At 45.5% G+C, this 20040-nt stretch overlaps 1 protein-coding gene across 1 annotated transcript in view; it reads left to right on the forward strand.

Moving 5' to 3' along the window:
- The window catches only part of FBXO24 (F-box protein 24), a 74111-nt gene extending 54536 nt beyond the window's left edge, over positions 1–19575 (forward strand). Inside the window, exon 9 of the mRNA XM_078669187.1 lies at positions 18983–19575. Coding sequence (XP_078525313.1) covers positions 18983–19306 — 324 coding nt within the window. The 3' untranslated portion in view covers positions 19307–19575. The remainder of the gene's footprint in view (positions 1–18982) is intronic.
- Positions 19576–20040: the final 465 nt, after the last annotated feature.

Genomic DNA, 20040 nt, shown 5'->3' on the forward strand with positions numbered 1-20040 from the left:
ACTAATATTAGCCCATGTGTCGCCTAACTCTTGCGCATGATCCGTGTGACGAATCAAACCCCATAAAGGCTGCGGAACAACATTCCCAAACAACATGTCTATATCAGCTAAATTCATAATACATGAGTCTGCGGTCTGTGATAACTCCTTATAGTACCCTGCAGGATTTTTACGAGGGTCAGGCAAAGTCTGTTTAAGAGCCAAAACTTCAACACGTTTCCACGGAACATGTACCCAAACACGTTGAAAATTATTCGGTACAGCATTGATGTTATGAGCGGCATCAGCCTGAACTGCTTCCTTCCATACAGGAGGGACTTCTCTCATTGGGTACTGTCTCACCTTCCTCCTAACAGAAGGGTCAGGCTCAAACAACGACTGAGAAATAACCTCACTCCTAAATGACAACAGTGTCGCAACTGCTCTCTCAACATCGGAACACACAATCGTGCCCTTCGCAAACTCAAACCGTACACGGCACAACTCAGGCGGATTGGATTCCAAATCATTATCCTCCAATTCTTCACAAAGAAAAGCACACATTTTGTCAAAAACATATCTCTGCTTCGGTGCTTCCCATTGACGGAAGACATCCATAACAGACTCTAACTCATATCTTGTGGGGTCAGTGACCCATTTATGCGCCAAATGATCCAATATTTCCCGCTCTCTAGAATCAGGCAACTGACTACGCAACTGTTTACGCGTTGAAACAAGGGTCATACTTGATGGCCCAAAGAAAGGAGATAGAAGACTAGCAACAGTATCAGTCTTTCTCTGTCGAACAGAAGGAGAAGTCGACAAAAGAACAGGAGGAAAAACAGAATGAGACAAAGCAGACGCAGAGGCAGTATCAGAAGGAATATCTTAAAAGGTAGTCAATGCAGGAGGCAAAGTTGTAGGAAGTAAAGGCGGAGTAGGTAGCAAAGTCGGCGGCCCTTGAGGAGGCTGCGCCATAGCAGTAGGAGCCAACTGAAGAGGGGCTGGCGGCTGTGGAAGAACCTGAGGCAAAACAACCGGAGGTTGCACAACTAAAGGTTGCGGAGGTGCTGTAGCACTCTGCGCATAGGGGGGTGGCGAACTCAACAAATGTGACATTAAAGGATCTTTCTCGAGTTCCTTTGCTGCATCTTGCTGGAGAGGCGGCAAAACTGGATAGCATTTATCAATCGCCATTTTACGTTGCCTGTGCAACTGCTCACTCGCTTGTTCTTCCTCGTTATCTTTAAACTGTATAGCAGCTTGCATTATCGAGATACCCTTTTCTCTTTTATTTCTCTTTGCTAATTTAATTTCTTTCTGTTTGGCTTCCTTTCGCCATAGGCGGAAAGAGTCAAACATCGCCGGCCGGGCTTTTTTCTTAAAAAGTCTAACCTCCAGATTATCTAAGATTTCCGTGTCAAAACTGCAATATTGGGGCCACTTTAGAACACCATCCTTCCTAGTGTACCTAACCCATACTTCATTATACGTGATAGGGCCCACGCCATGCTTCACATAGAGCTCATAGGTTGGAGTTCCAATCGGAGGAACCGGACACGAGTCCTCCAATCGGGAATCCCTATTTCGACCACAACAAAACAAATTTCCAAGTCTGCTAAGACCAGGCATCTTCGCTCACTAGTCTAGCTTCAAACTTCATAGGATTATCAAAAACGATAGTCTCGTGAATACACGAGTCCCTCGGCTTTGGTACTTGCAAGTTCCAAATCAAAGATCCCAAGGGGATACCCAAAAACTAAGGACTGGGAGACGCTCCACTCATACTTAACTGAGGTATCGATGGCATCACCAGAATACTTGTCTATCGTCTCGCTCTACAAATCATCAAAGGGTCCAAGACAGGGCGATAGTCAGGGCAGCAGTCCTTCGTAGCCGTCGGAAAGCGGGGAACCTCGCAGCAAAGACTTTCGGACCACGCCGACATACAGGGGTCGATGAAGTGGTTGGCCTTCCTCCAGAATTTCACACGAAGCTCCTCACGAACCTCAGGCTTGGACCGGTACCGCTGAAATCGCCCTACGTTGGGCGCCAAATGAAGTACCGGGTTATTTAGAACCCGGCGGTGCCAGGGGACACACCCAAAGACTTCGGATTCTCCTGTCTCAGACTACAGAAACGCAGAGACTTCTTGGTGACGTCAAAGACCAAATTTATTGGCTGCAGCCAGTAACAGGTATCCTAGAGGTACAACACTGTGTATATTCTCAGGAGACTGCTTAATCTTACAAAGTCAGTCAACCCTTTTTATACAAAATATTATGCTTCAGGCAAACATTCCTTATTTACAGTAAACCAATCCCATGTGTACAATAAAAGCATTGTATGACAAACCCACATTTCATCGTCCAGCCCACTATCGATTACCCGGCAAGACCCAACAATCTTCATCAGATAAATCGGCTGGACCCCTAATAAAAACGGGCACCTCCTCATCGTAAAACAGGTCATAAAGAACGGATCAGAGACAGGTGTGTGTAAGATTAGACATAGTTGGGTGCAATGAAGGGTTTATGGTATGCTGTGCCTTGATCCCTAATCTCGATCGGCCACTGGGAAAGGAACCGGCCGAACAGGTTTGGCTTCGTGCAGTGGAGTCAGCATGCCCAGGTCACACAGAAGTCAGCAGAAAGTGAACGTGTCCCTAAGACTCGTTCGGCCTTACTCATCGGCCTATGTGAGGGCAACCATAAAATGGCTGCCGTGCACAAAATGGAATCCAAGGGTTCAGAACGGAATCTCTGATTTCATGGTGATCACGTCACTCGAACATGACGAAAACACTCGTATATATTATACTCGCCATTTTCGGTCTGCTAATACCAAAATCGTCGCGATACGATGATGTTTATGACATGGGTCCAGAAATCACGGAACCTCAAAAGAAGAGCTTCTGATTTGTCGAGAAAGTAGTGAATTCTCTGCCAGTGGATAAAAAATGTGTTTCAAGTGTACCTCCAGTACTTTTCTAACATCTATGCCCCCTTAAACCATCAGTTTGAGATGTTCTCTTTCCCTCAATAGGACATAGCTCTCTTTTTTTCTGTTCCTAAGTTTCTCTGCACTGCTTTGCCCCACTACAGTCCTAGGCTGTGATTTTTGCTTTGTCACACTATAGGCTTTACTCCCTGCTGTTGTCTTTACATAGTATTCCTAGATTTCTGCCCCCAGACACATATGTAATATTTCCTTTCAGCAATTTGTTATATTTACTGTCTAGCACTGGTAACCCATCTTGTCTGAATGCTCACCAATGAAACTATATTAGTGTCTTATTATGCCCATCCCAACATTACCTCTTATTAAAGTATCATTCCCTGTTCAGTTTTCTATTTCTTATTTTACCTTTCTGCAATAATCTTAGTGCAGTTGTTCATCTAAGACTGCTGAACCTGTTCACCCGCCTCACTGTATCTTTAGATTCTTGTTGCTTTACTGTTATTATTACTGGTAGACTGGCATTAGTCTATCCTTGATTAGTCATCAGCACTCTGAAACCAGTTAGGGTGGAATCCATGCTAAATAACCCATAACACATATATCATACATTTCCCAAAAGATGAACTCATTACTGCTGCTTTAGTTTTGTAAGAGATGCAATCCTTTGTGGAGTCATATCTCAGCGGCACAAAAGACTATCAGCCAGATTCATCAAGCGAAATGCGCTCGCAAAAGGGCCAGATTCTGAGAATCTGGCCCTTTGCGAGTGCAATTTTTGCATTTGGGATTCATCATCCCAAATGCAAAAATCGCTAATAAAGAATTCGCTAATATGCACGGATTAGCATTTAAGGAATCTCTATTAGAGATTCCTTAAATGCCATTCATGAAACATTTAAAAATTGCCAATTCGCAATTTAGGACCGCTATTTACCACGAAGTCAAACCTCGTGGTAAATAGCGAAAACTTAGAAAAATGCATTTTAATGCATTTTTCTAAGTTGCATGTTACACACACACATGTCCTTTGGACATGTGTGTGCACAACATCAGTGTAAATTCACATTTCAGGGGTGCTACAGGGTGTCCTTTGGACACCCCTGCACCCTTGAAATCGCATCCTTATTTGCGATTAGCAATTTGCTAATCACAAATAAGGAACATGTAGGAATCGCAATATTTTTTGCAATTCCTACATGAATCCCGTTTTGCAAGTCCTTAATAGCGATTCCTTATGAATCACTATTAAAGACTCGCAAAACGGCTCTTTGATGAATCTAGCAGTGAATCTAATGGCTTTTCTGCTGGGACCATTTTTAACAGCTACACTTTTCAAGTTCTGTGTTACATTCCATTTTTTCCAACACCACTGACTGGATGAACAAGGTATGATTCATTTTCAGGACTTCTCTCCAGAAAATGGCACAGGGATTAGTTTTCTAAACCTTTGGCACAAGGACTTAGTCAATATAAGGATATGATGCAGAAAACCCGGTGGACTACAACCTCCCATAAGCCACTGAGCAATACTAGTAAGGTGTGTTTTAGGTACTGTAAGACTTCACGGGCATTGTTCATGGAAACCAGACCCTCTTTCATCATGAATAGACACACTCAAGAACACTAGGAAACTAGGAATATTTGTTCAAGAGTGATTAAAATTAAAATCCTACCCCGGTGCACACCATATGAATAGTAACAATTATAAAAAAGAAACATAGTCACAATGATATTGATCAGACAGTGGAAAAAGAAAACTTTTGTAATGTTATGATGGTGTTTTCAGGACTTCTTTACCTCAACAACCTGAAACCCTCCTATCCCTAGACTAAGCTAAACCTAGCACTAAAAAGGGGCCTTCTTGAGTTTCATAGATGGTCTGCACCCACACACCTTTTCTGAACAATAGAAGCAATGTTCAATAAAGTAACAACAGCTTCAGTTCTTGTCTAAGTGGTTATGTTGTTGTCGAACTTGCAGATAAGAAGCTACGAGGACTCTATCCCCCACATGCATCAAGCATTTTTGTAGTCGCAAACGGTGCGATTCCTTAAAATCGTCCGTTTGCGATTGCAAAAGTGCTTTTTGGGATGCATGAAGCAATTTTAGAATTCGTAACATTTTTGCGAGTTCTAAAATTGCGGGTGCTTTTAAGAAGTCGCAGATGTGCGATTTCTTAAAAGCAATGCATCATTACTTTTCAAAGTGTAAATTCGCAATTAGGGTGCCAAATTTACCGAGTGGTTGAACCACTCGGTAAATTTGGCAAAAAGTGTTTCAAATGCTGAAAATGTTTTTTTTTCAACATTCATGTTTCACACACACATGTCCTTAGGACATGTGTGTGTGAAACATGATGCGAAAAATACATTTCAGGGGTGCAGGGGGGGGTCCTTTGGACCCCCCCCTGCACCCATGAAATTTTCAAAGTGCCACTCGCAATTTGCTAATGCCTTCCCATTGACTCCTATGGGCCTTTTGGCCCATAGGAATCAATGGGAATTGCGAACATTAACTTAAGAATTCGGTATTTATTTGGGATTCGGTAAAAATTGCGATTTTTACCGAATCACAAATGAATACCGAAAATAATGATGCATACCATTTTGCACTTCTTAATTTGCGATTCCTTATTTTTCGCAAATTAAGAAGTGCAAAATGTCTCAATGATGAATGTGGGGGCAGGTGCTTTTTCAATTGTTTCAAAAAGGAAAATTGTTCATGTGTATTGGATGGCCCTCAGCCTCCTGTCCCTGGATACAGGTTCCTCTCTAGTACTTGGATTGAAGTTCTTCTATATTTAATAATGCTTCATTCCAGTTTATATACTCTGATTGAACATTTTCAAAATAAACAATTAATAATGAACCACACCTATGCTTTCTTCGAGTTATTCTGTGAAATATAGCTTGCAGCTCAAACAATAACTGAGAACTCAAGATACTAATTTCTGTGAAGCCTTGTTCATTTTTTACCTGTGTCACATGGGAAGAATAACAATGTGTGAAATGTAACTTGAAACCTTTATAGAACCCTGATAGTCCCTGGTACAAAAAAGGAAGGAAGGAGGGTGGTGAGGAATCTGTAGTTACAGAGAACCCCCATCATCAGAAAGGTATCAACGGTGTATAACCTGTTCTGTTGGATACTTCTAACTGTAGATTCCTCACCTTTTGAATAGATACCAAAGCACGTTCCCCCAATGGTAGAGGGTCTAAGAAGTGGACATTCAGAAAGTCCTGCAGGACCGAGCGGCCTAAATGGCCTTCCCTGTGGACTTGATTGTCTAGAAAGTAATGCCTGATAAAAGTATGTTTCGGCACCCAGGTAGCAGCCTGGCAGATGTACAACACCAGAACTCCTCTTGCCAACACTGTTGCTGCACCCTTGACTCAGTTGAAATGGGCCCAATGGTCCTCAAAACATTAGGAAGATCCCTTGAAGGTCCAGCCATTTGATTTTGATGAGGGCGACGTCGGCTGACTGAAAGGTGACCACTGTCTACAGGAGGTCCCCGAATAACTGATTTCAGTAGCCAGTGTAACTCTAACCTGCAAAAATGAGATGCGACCATCACCTCTGTAAAAACATGAGGGGCAGATGTGATGCTGAAGGGTAGAACAGCAAACTGGAAGTGCTCTGACCCCACCACAGAATGGCAAGAAGCATCCCTAGGACACCACCCACTTCCCTGGATTGAAGGTGGAAGCAACCTGGGCCGAGGTCAACATTCTGATCTTGTCCTTCCTCAGGAGTTGTTCAGAAGTCAAAGGTCCAGAATCGACATGAGTCCTCCATCTTTTTGAGGGACCAAAAATAATGGGAGTACCACACTCTGCCCTTCTCCATCTCTGGAATCCTCTCTATGCTCATTTGGCCAATAGTGATCAATCTTCCTGCACAAGGATGGAAGCATGATCTATTTAGTCGTCTTGGCCCCCTTTTCTATTCTTTGGCGTGTTACTTTCCTGGTGTTAAGGTCCGTTTTCTGATGCTGGTAGCACCGGGACGCCCCTTTGCTGGGGCAGCTGTGCGCTATATAAGTCCGAATAACATAACATAACATTGAAGTCTGATTAAAAAAAACCAGGTGGAAAACAGGGCAACTGGAAGGGGAGGATGTGACCTTGTTGAACGAGCTGCAGCACCTGTTGGTGTGAAGTTATAGCCTGCCAGTTGTGCAAGAAAAGGTGATTATGCCACTGAACGACTACACCTAGCTCTCCAGCATGAGGAGAAGGGTACTTCAGCAGTAGCCATGAGCTGGACTCTACCTACTGGAGCCGTGCCAGTTCTGATTTGTATATGGCAGGTTACTGTGTGGAGCTGGGAAATCTGCAAAAAACAGTGACTGGAATGTTGTTCGAGGCAACTGCTATTAGCAGTAAATTTTGCGAGCATCCCACCCATCACCTTTGTGTTTCAGTGCCGCATACTAGTATCCCCTCACCTCTAGACCTACAGACTAGGTTCCTCACCCAGTATCTTCCCCTAGTAATTGCCAGTGTCTTGTTCCCACCTTCTCGAGATAGCCAAGTTCCTCTTCACCTAAATGAATTTGAGATAGAAACCTTAGGGAGAGAGTAAGCCAACAGGGAAAATGAGAAGGAAGAAGGAGATAAGGATGAAATGGACAAGACTAGTGATGAGCTGCATAGTACATACAGCAAGTAGTATAACAACTGCACTTAGAGGCTCCTAAGAAAGTACCAAAGTAGTCTCCTCCCTTAGCGAGCACCCGCTCAGTCATTACTCCTTCTCTGCACCCTAGTCTTTCCAAAGTACTGGTGAGAAGCAACGCCATTGGCTTGAATACGAGGATCTCACGGTTACCTTAGCTGTAACAAATATCTATTGAATAAGCACAATAGCTTTCATTTGCCATCCCTTGTGGTTTACACCTATATGTGGGCAAGAAGAAGAGCTCAGGGAGCTTGGGAACCCAAATGAAGGCTTCACTAGGTATCAGATTTGTGGATAGATCATCCCCACCGGCAGAAGGGCAGATGTGGCATCTCACAATCAAATGGGAATCTCACAAGCGGGCAGTTGGCAGCTGCTCATGAGAGCCTTTTCCATTTCCTGACCAGTGAGGAGATGCCCCTGTGTCAGTCTCTCGCAGGTGGGTACATCAGTGGGGACACGCCTCCGGCCCTAGGTCAGGAAGGGTTCTAACCAGAGAATAGAAGAACGCCAGCCATCTTCCCACCTGATGTGCACCATTTCCCATCTTGAGTTTGGACTGTTTACACCTCTCACTGCTGTTGTGATGCTGTCAACAGGGCACACAATGGAAATCATAGGAAGAGGCTAAAGCAGATGTGAACCACTGCATGTGCCAGAATACATTGTGGTCTGACTGGGACCCAACAGTGAATGCTAGAAATGCTGAACCTGCCTGGATGCATGCTACAATTGGTTCTGTTGGGTCTCATAATTGCTTTGTAACAATAGTAATTCATATTCAATTTCAGTAGGGAAAATGAATCCAAGATACACCACACGGTATACTTATAAAAACATGTATATATGATATGAACATATTATCATAAATATGGCTGCAATATTTATTTATTTATTTATTTATTTATTTTGCATCTTGTACCGCGCAAACTAAAACCCGAAGGTGTCAAGGCGCCTAACAAAAAAGTCATAAGGCTGGCACTCATGCGCTTAAATCGTACGCTTGGACAAAGAGGCGAGTTTTGAGAGCGGCTCTAAAAGTTTGCAGGGAGGGGAGGGACCTGAGCTCCAAAGGGAGGTCATTCCACCATTTTGGAGCCAAGATGGAGAAAGCCCTACCACCCTATCTGGCTTTCCGAATGCGAGGGATATGAAGAAGAAAATGGTTGGAGGAGCGAAGGTTCCTGCCAGGGTTATGGTAGGTCAAGATGGATCTAATGCCTGTAGGGCTACTTTTTGCCAAGGCCTTATAGACCATGCACATGGACTTAAAGACAATCCGCTCCTTTATCGGCAGCCAGTGGAGCTGCTTTCGTTGCCGAAGAGCGTAGGGGAAGGTCAAGAACAAATCTGGCTGCCGCGTTCTGGACCACCTGCAAGCGCTGCAGCTGACTCTTATTCAGTCCAGCATACAACGCATTGCAGTAGTCCAGACGGGACCCCAAAAGGGCGACAGCCAGTTGCCTTCTTGCCTGCAGGGAAAGGTAGTTCCTGATTTTCCTGAGAACATGGATTATACCCCAGCAGGTAGATACCGTCCTGCTGACCTGTAGACGCATATCAAGCATAGGGTCAATCATCACCCCGAGATTTCTAGCCGAGGAGGTGGGCTTAGGGCAGGAACCGAACGAGTCAGGCCACCACTCCGTGGACCAGATGTCTTCCCTTCCGCCGAACACCATCACCTCGGTCTTCTCCCCATTCAACTTCAGTGAGTTGTAAATCATCCACTGGCCGACGGCCTCCATGCAAGATCTAAATCTGGAGGCCGTCAGCTCTGTTGACTGGGAGAGAGACACGAGGATCTGAGTGTCGTCCGCGTAGGAGACTACCTCCATCCCAAAGGATCTAATAAGTCTGGCAAGGGGGGTCACATAGATGTTAAAAAGGGTGGGACTAAGCGCCGACCCTTGAGGGACCCCACAATGCACAGACAGGGATGGAGATAGAAATTTTCCCAGCATTACTCTCTGCTCCCTATGATGTAAAAAGGAGGAGAGCAGACCCAGGGCTGCCCCCCGGACCCCAATCTCACCCAGACGAGATGTTAAAACCCGGGGAGATAGGGTATCGAAGGCAGCCGTGAGGTCCAGGAGGATCAGGAGGGATGTCCGACCCTCGTCCACACTCATACGGATAGAGTCGAGGACCAAAGTGAGGGCGGACTCGGTGCTGTGTTCCCTCCTGAAACCATGCTGGGAAGGGTCCAAACAGCCCGACATCTCCACAAAGGCAGCTAGATGCCCATTTAAATGGGACTCAAGCATCTTTGCAGGGGCCGGGAGCAATGAGATGGGGTGAAAGTTTTTTAATACCCCGGGATCTAGGGAGGGTTTCTTAAGGAGAGGTTTTACCACAGCATTTTTCCACTGCTGTGGAAAAACACCCTCCCTCATAACCCCATTCATGATCTCAAGTAACGGGGGTAAAAGAGATCCTCTACACTGCTTCATGATCTTAAGAGGGCAGGCATCTAATGGGGACCCTGACTTAGTTTTCTCAAGCAGCATGTCAAGGTCTTGTAGGGAGAGCGGAGGAAAAGATTCCAAGAAGTCGGCCACGGGGGGCTCCGCCACGGAAACATCCGGGACTACAATGGCCGGAGGCTCAGCCGTTAAGAGTCTCTGTGACTCCAGAGAAGTATAGATGTCCGATATTTTGGACTGGAAGAAGAGGGCAACGTCATTGCAGAGCTCCTGAGATGGAATAACAGGATCGGGGACCTGAAAAGATGTAAGGGAGTCCACGATCCTGAAGAGCTCTTTGGGAGATGAAAGGGAGGAAGTCAGGGTCACAAAGTAGTCTTGTTTGGTCCCAATGACTTCCGACTTGTATCTCTTGAGCAGGGCTTTATGAGCTTCCCTGTCTTTGAAATCCCAGCTTGCATGCCATCGCCGTTCCTGCCTCCTGACTTCCTGCCTCAGGACTCTAAGGTGTTCCGAAAACCAGGGAGCTGATGGTCTTTTCCTGGCTGAATGGCAGGTCCGAGCCGGCGCCAATTCGTCCAAGGCCTCTGTGAGAGTATTGTCATAATGCGGGACCGCCAAAGCAGGATCCATCTCCCAAATAGGAGACAGACTAGGAATCCATGGGTCAAAAGAGTGTTCCCCGATGTTTTTGAGATTCCTGCGTACTTCAAAAGTACTCGGAACTTTCCTAAGAATTTCTTGGCTAGGGAAAGACATGTTAAAAGGAACTGCCAGGTGGTCTGACCAGGAGAGGGAGAAGGGGTCAGTAACTAAGAGTCTCTGGTCGTTAGAGAAAATCCCATCGAGCGTGTGTCCAGCTCGGTGGGTGGGTCCTTTCACCAATTGGGTGAGTCCACATGCTGACAGTGCTTCCAGCAGCACGGAAGTATCATGTGATTCCAATAGCTCAAGGTGAAAATTGAAGTCACCCAGAATCGTAAGATTCTTCCGACCAAAATAGGGCTCCAAGAGTTGAAGCAGTTTTAGGCTAAAGTCTGCTCTTGGCCCGGGCGGACGGTAGACCAAAATCCCATTACAATCCCAATACAATCAAATTCAAAACAGAAAATATTGAGAAAGCGTTTTTAGACAAACAGAAATGGTGACATAAATAGTGACAGACGTGCAACATGAATCACATTTCACAACAACATAAAGAGCTTCACAAAATTTGTGATGTTGCGTCTATTTAGATTTCAGTGTTGGTCAACTCCTGAGGCTCAGCCGGGAACTTGCACACACGCACATATCTTTTTAAACTTTTTAAAACTTATGCTCGAAATCTTGTATGTCTGCAATCAGTGTGATTTACAACTACTATTGCATTTTTAACTTGGGGGCTTGTGTGTTTATGCTCTTGCCTCAGCCGACTTTGGGCACTGTTACCACAGCGTGTGTCAAAAGGAGATCTTACAGCGTGTGTGAGTAATTGTTTGCCTTACCTGACTCCACGCTGGATTTTGGACGCTGCTTCTAGCGCGGCCGCCATATTGGGGGAAGTAGGTTGGCACGCTAGTGTTTGGCGTCAGGTGACCTGCCTCTGCCCTATATGACCAGCATGCCTCCGAGGACGTGCAGCGGACGAGTGCAGCGGGCGCGTCTGCGCCCGTCCGCGTCCCGGAGGCACCCGGCCCTGCAGTAGACCTGGTCCACTTAGGTCGTGCTGCAGAGAGGGCAATTAACTACGACCGCGCCACTCTTTTCAGGCTTAGGACTATTACTAGCCGTGGGTGTGTTAAACATCTATGTGACCCCGCTAATGTCGGTCATATCTGTGAGGTTTGTGGATGGTCGTCTACTACTACGTCTCTAATACAAGACACCTCCGGCTCAATCATTACTGCTGGGGTGACCTCCGCGAAGGCCCACGATCATCCTTGCATGCTTATAAACACTCGGTCATTTAATAAGCATGCCCTTGACCTCTTCAATCTACTCTCAGAGCAAAAGCCGTCATGTCTCTTTCTTACGGAGACCTGGCTATGTGACTCCTCCAGTCCTGATATTTCCACTGCCCTCCCCCCTAACTATTACATTGTGAGGAAGGACCGAGAGTTAGGAAGAGGAGGAGGAGTGGCCATAGTGGTGGATAAGCGATATACCTGCTCAGTTCTTGAAATTGACACTATTCCTGGGGCTGAATTACTTGGCTTCTGCTTGTCTGTTTCTCCACATCACTCTTGTGCCGGCTTATTGGTCTATCGACCACCTGGCCATCTGGGCCCTTTTTGTGACAAACTCCATCAGGCCTTGTCTCCTCTCGCAATGAAATATAAGCATCTCTTACTTCTTGGAGATTTTAACATCCATATGGACGAACCTGTGTCAGTTGGCTCTGTTAAATTAAGTGATGTTACCAGTACGTTTGATCTCCTTCCTTATTTCTCCGCAGCAACCCATAATAAAGGTCATTTGTTAGATCAAGTCTTCTCTTCTATGCCTATTCAATCCTATCCTCCACTTCCCGTGGTCTGGTCAGACCATTGCCTGCTAAACTTTGATATCCTGGGTCCGTCTAAACCCTCTAGTACTGAGAATGGCCCTCAACCTATGGTTTTTCGTCCCTTCCACCGTGTTACTACCATCATGCTGGAGCAGTCCCTTGCATCCCACCCTTATCCACTGACCGGCAATCTTGAGCAGGATTTATCTAGCTTTCAGTCCTGGCTCGTTCAACGCTTCGACGAATTAGCACCCATTCCTGCCAGATCTAAAATATCCCAACGTACCTCAGCCCCTTGGTTTACCACCGAACTCCACGGGATTAGGAAAAACTGCAAGAAAGCTGAACGAATGTGGCGAAAAAACTATGAAGCCCCCCTGAAAATAAGGTTAAAACATCTTACTAAGATCTATCATAAAGCAATTATAATGGCGAAGAAGGCTTTCTTTGCTAAAAGAATTGAATCGGCCTGTAACATCAGCAAGGAAATTTTCAAAATCGTCAGGGAATTCACTTCTCCCCCTGCTTCAAGCCCTAAATTCTCTCCCTCAGAATCTTGGGTCAATCAGCTGGCCAGCTTTTTCTTCAATAAAATTCTTAACATCCAGGCGTCTTTTCCGCCCATTGCCTCTACCATAGATCTAGGTACCCTTACATCTGCAATGAACATCTCTCAAGACACTGATATTCTCACAGATTTTCCACCCCTGTCCTTTCAGGCCTCGCTTAATTTGTTACAAAAATTGAAATCTGGTTCTCCTTCCGATCCGTGCCCCGCTAAAATCCTTTCCAAAATGGCCCATGTTCTTAATCCTCTGATCAACCCTCTTCTCAATGCCTCCTTTTCCTCTGGCGAGGTTCCGAAGGCTTGGAAAAAGGCTTGTGTCATCCTTCTCATAAAAAACCTAATTTGAATCCCTTAGAGCACTCCAATTATAGGCCTATATCTCTGCTTCCTGCTCTTGCCAAACTTGCAGAAAAACATGTGCATTCCATCTTGTCTAACTTCTTAGAAGCTCATGACATTCTGCATCAGACACAGTCAGGGTTTCGATCCAACCTTAGTACAGAAACTGCACTGTTGGAGGTAACTGAGTCCATAAAGGAAGTGACAGATCGCGGTGGGAAGGCTATGCTGGTATTACTGGATCTCTCAGCGGCATTTGACATCGTCCCTCACAACCGACTCCTTTCAAGACTCCATGAGATCGGAATCAGAGGGACGGTGTTCAATTGGCTTGAGTCCTTCCTCTCCGAGCGTCAACAAATGATCTGGTCACCACCTTTTTCAGCTACCGTTCCATCACTGGATGTGGGAGTGCCACAGGGATCAGTTTTAAGCCCTACCTTATTTAATGTTTATCTTTCCCCTTTGGCTGAACTAGTGGAGACGCAGCTGCTTTTCACCTGCGATAAGTATTCCGATTTTGCAGGTGATTCCATCAAAAGCTGCCTGGATGCGGTCTTCTCCTGGTTTCAGCAGAACCAGCTCAAATGTAATTCAGACAAGTCTGAAATTCTATTTTTTGGCTGCTCTCCTGATACTCAATGGAAATCCTGGTGGCCGGCAGATATGCATCCTCCTTCGTCACCTACTGCGGTCGCCAAGAATCTGGGTGTCAAAATTGACAATGGTCTTACCTTCAAACCCCAGATCCTTACTTTAGTCGGCCAATGTTTTGGTCTACTACGCACACTCAGGAAATTTCTTCCACTACTGTTGCACTGTCATAGGAGAATCACTGTGCAAGCAATGATCGGATCCAGACTCGATTACGCCAATGTGCTCTATTTAGGTCTCCCAGAGTACCTCCTGGCCCGCCTACAGACCGTACAGAACTCTGCCGCGAGGGCCATTTTTGGCCTGAGCCGCAGGTCCCATTCTTCGACCCTCCTTGAATCACTCCACTGGCTCCCGGTGAGGAAGCGTATCATATTTAAGACCCTGACCATGACTTTCAAATCCTTGCATGGTACTGGTGCAGTCTACCTTAGGAAGCATGTTCAGTTCTATCATCCTTCTAGATCTCTACGCTCGGCCACACAAGCCCTGGCTGTCGTCCCAGCTGTAAAGCATGCACGTATTGGAGGTCGCTCTTACAGGGCTCGTGCTCCGCAGCTTTGGAACAAACTCCCCCTTTTATTGAGAAGAACAGACAATCTCCTGTCATTCAGGAAAAGCCTTAAGACCTGGCTTTTTGGCCTTTAGTGTGTTCTGGTGTGTTCTGACTGCCTCTACAGATCTGTACAGCGCCAGGACACTCTGCCCGAGTAGCCGTGCGCTATATAAACCACCATCATAACATAACATAACTCCCGCTTCAGGGCAAGCTCACCTCATCGGTAACACATCAGAGACGGCCTCATTCATAAGGGGGGTCTCCATTGTACGAAGAAAATCATGTTCCTAACAGTTCTGGTTGATCCGTCTGTATGGGAGGGTATACATTCTTTCTCTGTTATGGTTGCCAGCTTGCTAGGTAGACTGGCCCCATTGCTGAATGGTGAGATTAGAGTATCTAAACCTCTGTCTTCACTTCAAAGTACTTTTAACATCTTGAAACTCCATCCTTCAAGAGTCCAAGAACCCTAAAACAAACCTTCTCAGGGAGGATTCCCAAAGTTTGGAACTCCATTCTCCCTGGCTTTAAGAATCACCCCCCTCGTATGTGATTATCGAGAAAGAACTCACATTTTCAAGAAGGAGCTTAAAGTCATGCTTTTATAGCGTGGCTTACAGCAATGTCCTGCCACAAACCAGCCACCAAAATGAGGTCATGTTTTGGAAGATCTTGTAAAAACTTTCAGACTCAATCAATCAGAATTTGTAGAGCGCGGCTGCTTCACCCGTGAGGGTCTCAAAGTGCTGTTAGATAGTTTTGCCTGTTCTCTTATTGGTTGAACATCCAAGTCTCTGAGGTTTTTCCTGAATTGCTGGAGTGATGGTGAGGCTCCGAGGTGTAGGGGGAGTTTGTTCCAGGTCTTGGCCGCCAGATGGGAGAAGGAGCATCCTCCACTGGTTGTCAGGCGAATGTGATGGGTGGCAGCTAGAGCGAGGGATCCGGATCTCAGTTTCCTGGTGGGCTGGCTGGGACCTAAGTTTAAACATACTGATTTTACCCCATAAGTGTGAGCCTCAGATCTCTAGGAAACATTCCCTATGAACCTCTTCTTAGCACAAGACTCTAAGGGCTTGATTAAAAGTGGCCTGAAAACATCTGTTTACTCAAGGATCGCAATTATAAGCAGTGCAAAGTTTATCACACCCAGAAATTAACAGAGGTGACACAGTCTTCAACCCTTGTTAAATTTTGTTGTGTCAAAGCTCCAAGAATTTAGAGAGTGAGAAAGAACAAGAAAATACTGAGACATACGATTTGGGTGCAAAAAGCATCAACATCCATTTGTTCATCTCCATTTTCAGGGAAAAAACTCCGGATAGATGAAAATGTTTGCACCCAATAAATTCCAAACACCTCTGTGTCAGAACTCATGATTGAGGCACTAAGCTGCTTTCCTCCTCATACCAAGTCTCATCTTACGTCTATGATCTCCCAAATAACACCTTCTAGACTATTCCCTCTTCTATCCCTCCATTATCCTATTTAATCCAACTAACAGACTTGCATGTCCACTGCTTGAATTAACTCATATTTCCTGATACTAATCCACCACTCATCATTTGTTGGTTCCAGAGTAGCTAGTGTGCTTCTCTCCAAAAAGTGCTTCAACACCTCATCAGGGGTAGAAAGTGCCACCTAAATACAATTACAATTACTGTATATCCCACCCTTTAATATCAATGATGTAGCAGTGGCCCTTAAATCTGTCGCAAGGGGAAAAGCTCCAGGACCTGACGGGGTTCCAGCGGACGTCTTTCTACACATTAAAACACGCTGGGTCTTGTACATAATGAAGCTGGCCAATGCCGTTGCTTTAGGGGCGCCAGTACCAAAGCCGTGGCAAGGGGCCGTAATAATCCCTATACAAAAGAAAGGCGATAAAACACAGCCTGGAAATTACAGGCCTATTAGCCTGATCGACACAGTACAAAAGGTGATTGGAAAAATGACCCTAGAGAAAATATCAGATTGGGTCGAAGGTGAAAACATTCTTTCCCCCTTCCAGGCTGGTTTTCGCAAATTAACTAGCACCACTGACCAGATATTCCGTTTTACCCTTCTTCATTGGAAGACTGTAGTATTAGGAAAAGGCTGCATCTACGCTGCTTTTATTGATTTACGTGCAGCATTTGACCTGGTCCCACGGTTTCAGCTGTGGAGCGTGTTAAGGAAGATGGGCACGCCACCAGAAATTTTAACGCTAGTGATGAGGCTGCATGAGTCTAATTACGCATAAATCCAGTGGGGGGGACATGGGCAAGTTACTCCTGAATTCCCAGTAGAGCGTGGGGTGCGCCAAGGCTGCGCTATGGCCCCCACGCTTTTTTCTTTGTATATCAACGGTGTAGTAGAACGTATGCTTCTGGGATGTGTAGATGCTCCTACTTTGGCTGGAGTGAAAACTCCTATTTTATTATTCGCCGATGATATGCTTATAATATCCAAAACCCTTAGTGGCCTTCAACGAGCCCTGAAGATTTTTGAGGAATTTTGTGAAGATCGTGGACTGGAAGTTAATGTAGCAAAAACAAAGCTCATGGCGTTCAACCCACACCGAAGTTTCAAAGGGAATTTCTTCATGAACAGGCAAAAGGTGGAAATGGTGTCGCATTTGACCTATCTGGGCATTCATGTGATAAAAGGTGTTAAGTGGAAGAAACATATAGAAATGGCGGCTCTAAAATTGCGCCAAAATGCGGGAGCGATAAGTATAGAGCACAAAAAATCCCTGACAAAGCCAATCCAGCCAGCACTTCAAGTGTATGAGGCGAAAGCCCTTAGATCGGCACTTTACGGTGCTGAGATATGGGGCTATGACAATTTAATATCACTAATACTTGCCGAAAACAAATTTTTGCGCAATCTTGTTGGTCTCCCTAAGAGTACACCAATGAAACCATTGCGATATGATCTAGGTAGGAAGGCCCTAGTGGATATGGCTAGATTACGCCCTGTACTATACTGGCGTCGTATCTAGGTCACTCCTGAACTCGCCCACTACGCCCAGGGATTCCTGGACGTAATCAAAAGTGATGATTTCCACAAGACAATTTGGTTGAAGGAGCTCTGCAAAGCCTTGGTGGGTATGGGCATGCAGGGGTTGTGGGAGAACCCTGAGGTAGCTCTGTTTCCATCCAAAAACACCCTAAAAGAAAAGTACCGGGAAATGGTCGCATACCAGACATGGAATGGCGCTGATCCCGCTACTATGGAGGGTCGTTTTTTGGAAGTCAAATCTTTGCCCTGTTTAGAGCCCTATTGGGATGATATCACAAAACCCGGAGACAGGAAGCTCTACTTTCAGCTTAGAGCAGGGTCACTCCCTATAAGATCACTAACCGGTAGATGGGCTGATGGTGGTTCTAATACGTGCCCGGCTTGTAAAAATGATAAAGAGACCACCGCCCATCTTCTCTTTGTTTGTAGGGCTCATATAACCCCCAGGCGTATTTCGTTAAAGGCAATGTGCAAATTGTTAGGCACTAGGGATAGCAAGGTAGCATTAAGATTAATCTGCACCAGCACTTTGCCGGTTATTACAGTTGCGGTTGCCAGATACCCGGGGTGGACGTGGGCAATTAGAAAAAAATGTCTGCTGGGATTGCTTTTATAGGGCGTCCATTAGTATTATCCCATGAATACATGAATTCTGATTGCCTTTCCCTGTTTATCTTCTTTTTAATAGTGATGTCAAAATACTTTTTTTATTATTATCTTTGATAAATGTACTTTGTTTAAATGTACTATAAAAAATGTCAAATACTGGAAATTGCAAATACCTTGTAGTACCAAATGAATGTTTTTATTAATCATGCTTTTATGAGTTTTTTTATCTCGAATAAAGCAAATTTGACTGACTGTATATCTTTTTCTATGGCTCCACCTCAGTACGTTCATTGTTTATGTAAAATGCTATGGTGGGTCTACATTACCCAACATAAAACTGTGAAAAAATAATAGAGTCAGACAGACAGGTGATAGGGATAGACAGACAGATGATGACATTTATACAGATCATTACTATAGCAATTTTATTTCTAGTTTCTGCTACCAGTGGGGTGGCCAACAATTCTAAATAAAACTGTTCAGGTTTTCATGCATTGTGATTTTGGATTCTTATTTTTGAAATGGAATGTCCACGTCACTGGCCAGATCATTAATCTGCACTTGAACCCAAATTACCAGGACTTGAATCCCATGAGCTCCAATGATCCTAGTAGTCACCCATCCTTCTCCTCCTGCCCCAAAGCCCCCTGCTCCCCTGAGTGGTGTCTGCTGCTCTCAGGGTCTTCTGTCTAACGCCATGCCCTCTTCTCGTCCCACAGGTGCCGCTCTGCACCAAGCAGCTCTGCTCCACCCGCGAGTGTCTCTACATGTTCTCCAGCTATGACGTGGAGGAGCTGTCCTGCTACCGCGAGCTGCCCGCCGGCAAGGCCCGGTGCCAGGGCACCGACCTGGAAGCCGAGGCTGCCCGGGCCTGCGAGGAGTACCTCGGCCAGCTCCACAAGTGTGCCAGCCTGGAAGAGCAGATGGCCAAGATGCGCGAGATCGTGGGACACATGTCACTCTTCGGCTTCCAGAAGGACTTCTTCTGGGAAGCCCTGAGCATGATGCAGCGCCAAGCCCAGCAAAAACAGGTCCTCAACTAGCTTGGCGCTACAGAGACAGAAGGATGAGAAAGAGGAGGACCAGGGATATTAGAAACACATTATGGGGGAACAAGGGAACCAGTGGAGGATATGGAGACATCACCGACTTTGGATGTCTTCATCTCCTGAATCCGGAGGCTGGGAGGCGGTGCCCGGCCTGCACGCTGCACGAAGACCTGATCATGCTATTACTGATTAAGAATGGAGAAAAATCTTGTTTACTACCGCCCACCAATTATATAACTGGAAAAAAAAATAAAGCAAATAAATGAACCCATAAAAAGTGACAGACTTTTGGCAGAGTATTTTGAAGGGTGCATGCAAGGAATGTGGTTTCTGAAGACCAGGTCTCACCTGAGAAACTCTGCAAAGAGGGGAAATTGTGAGGGGTCTGTGATTTGAACCTCATGTTGACTTTCATCAGACACATCAGAAGCAAGGGTGGTCTTGAAGTACACATGGAACCTAAAGTATTTTCCCAAAATAGAACATGGCGAGGAGAGGGTGTGTGTTTGGTAGTCATTAATAGCTTAACCAAATAGGATGTACAACCCCGGGTTGTCCCCGTGCTCCGCACAAGTCGCTCTATAGGGAGAAGGTCCCTGGTGGCAGCCATTTTTGAATGGGGCTGTGGGACCTAATGGTTCAATTGGATATAATGGAATCTTTCAGAGGGAGGCAATAGAAAGTCACGGCAACAATGCTCAAAGGTAAGAACATTCTCACCATGGAAT

This window comes from Lissotriton helveticus, chromosome 12 (assembly GCF_964261635.1).
Source record: "Lissotriton helveticus chromosome 12, aLisHel1.1, whole genome shotgun sequence".
NCBI classification, from domain to species: domain Eukaryota; kingdom Metazoa; phylum Chordata; class Amphibia; order Caudata; family Salamandridae; genus Lissotriton; species Lissotriton helveticus.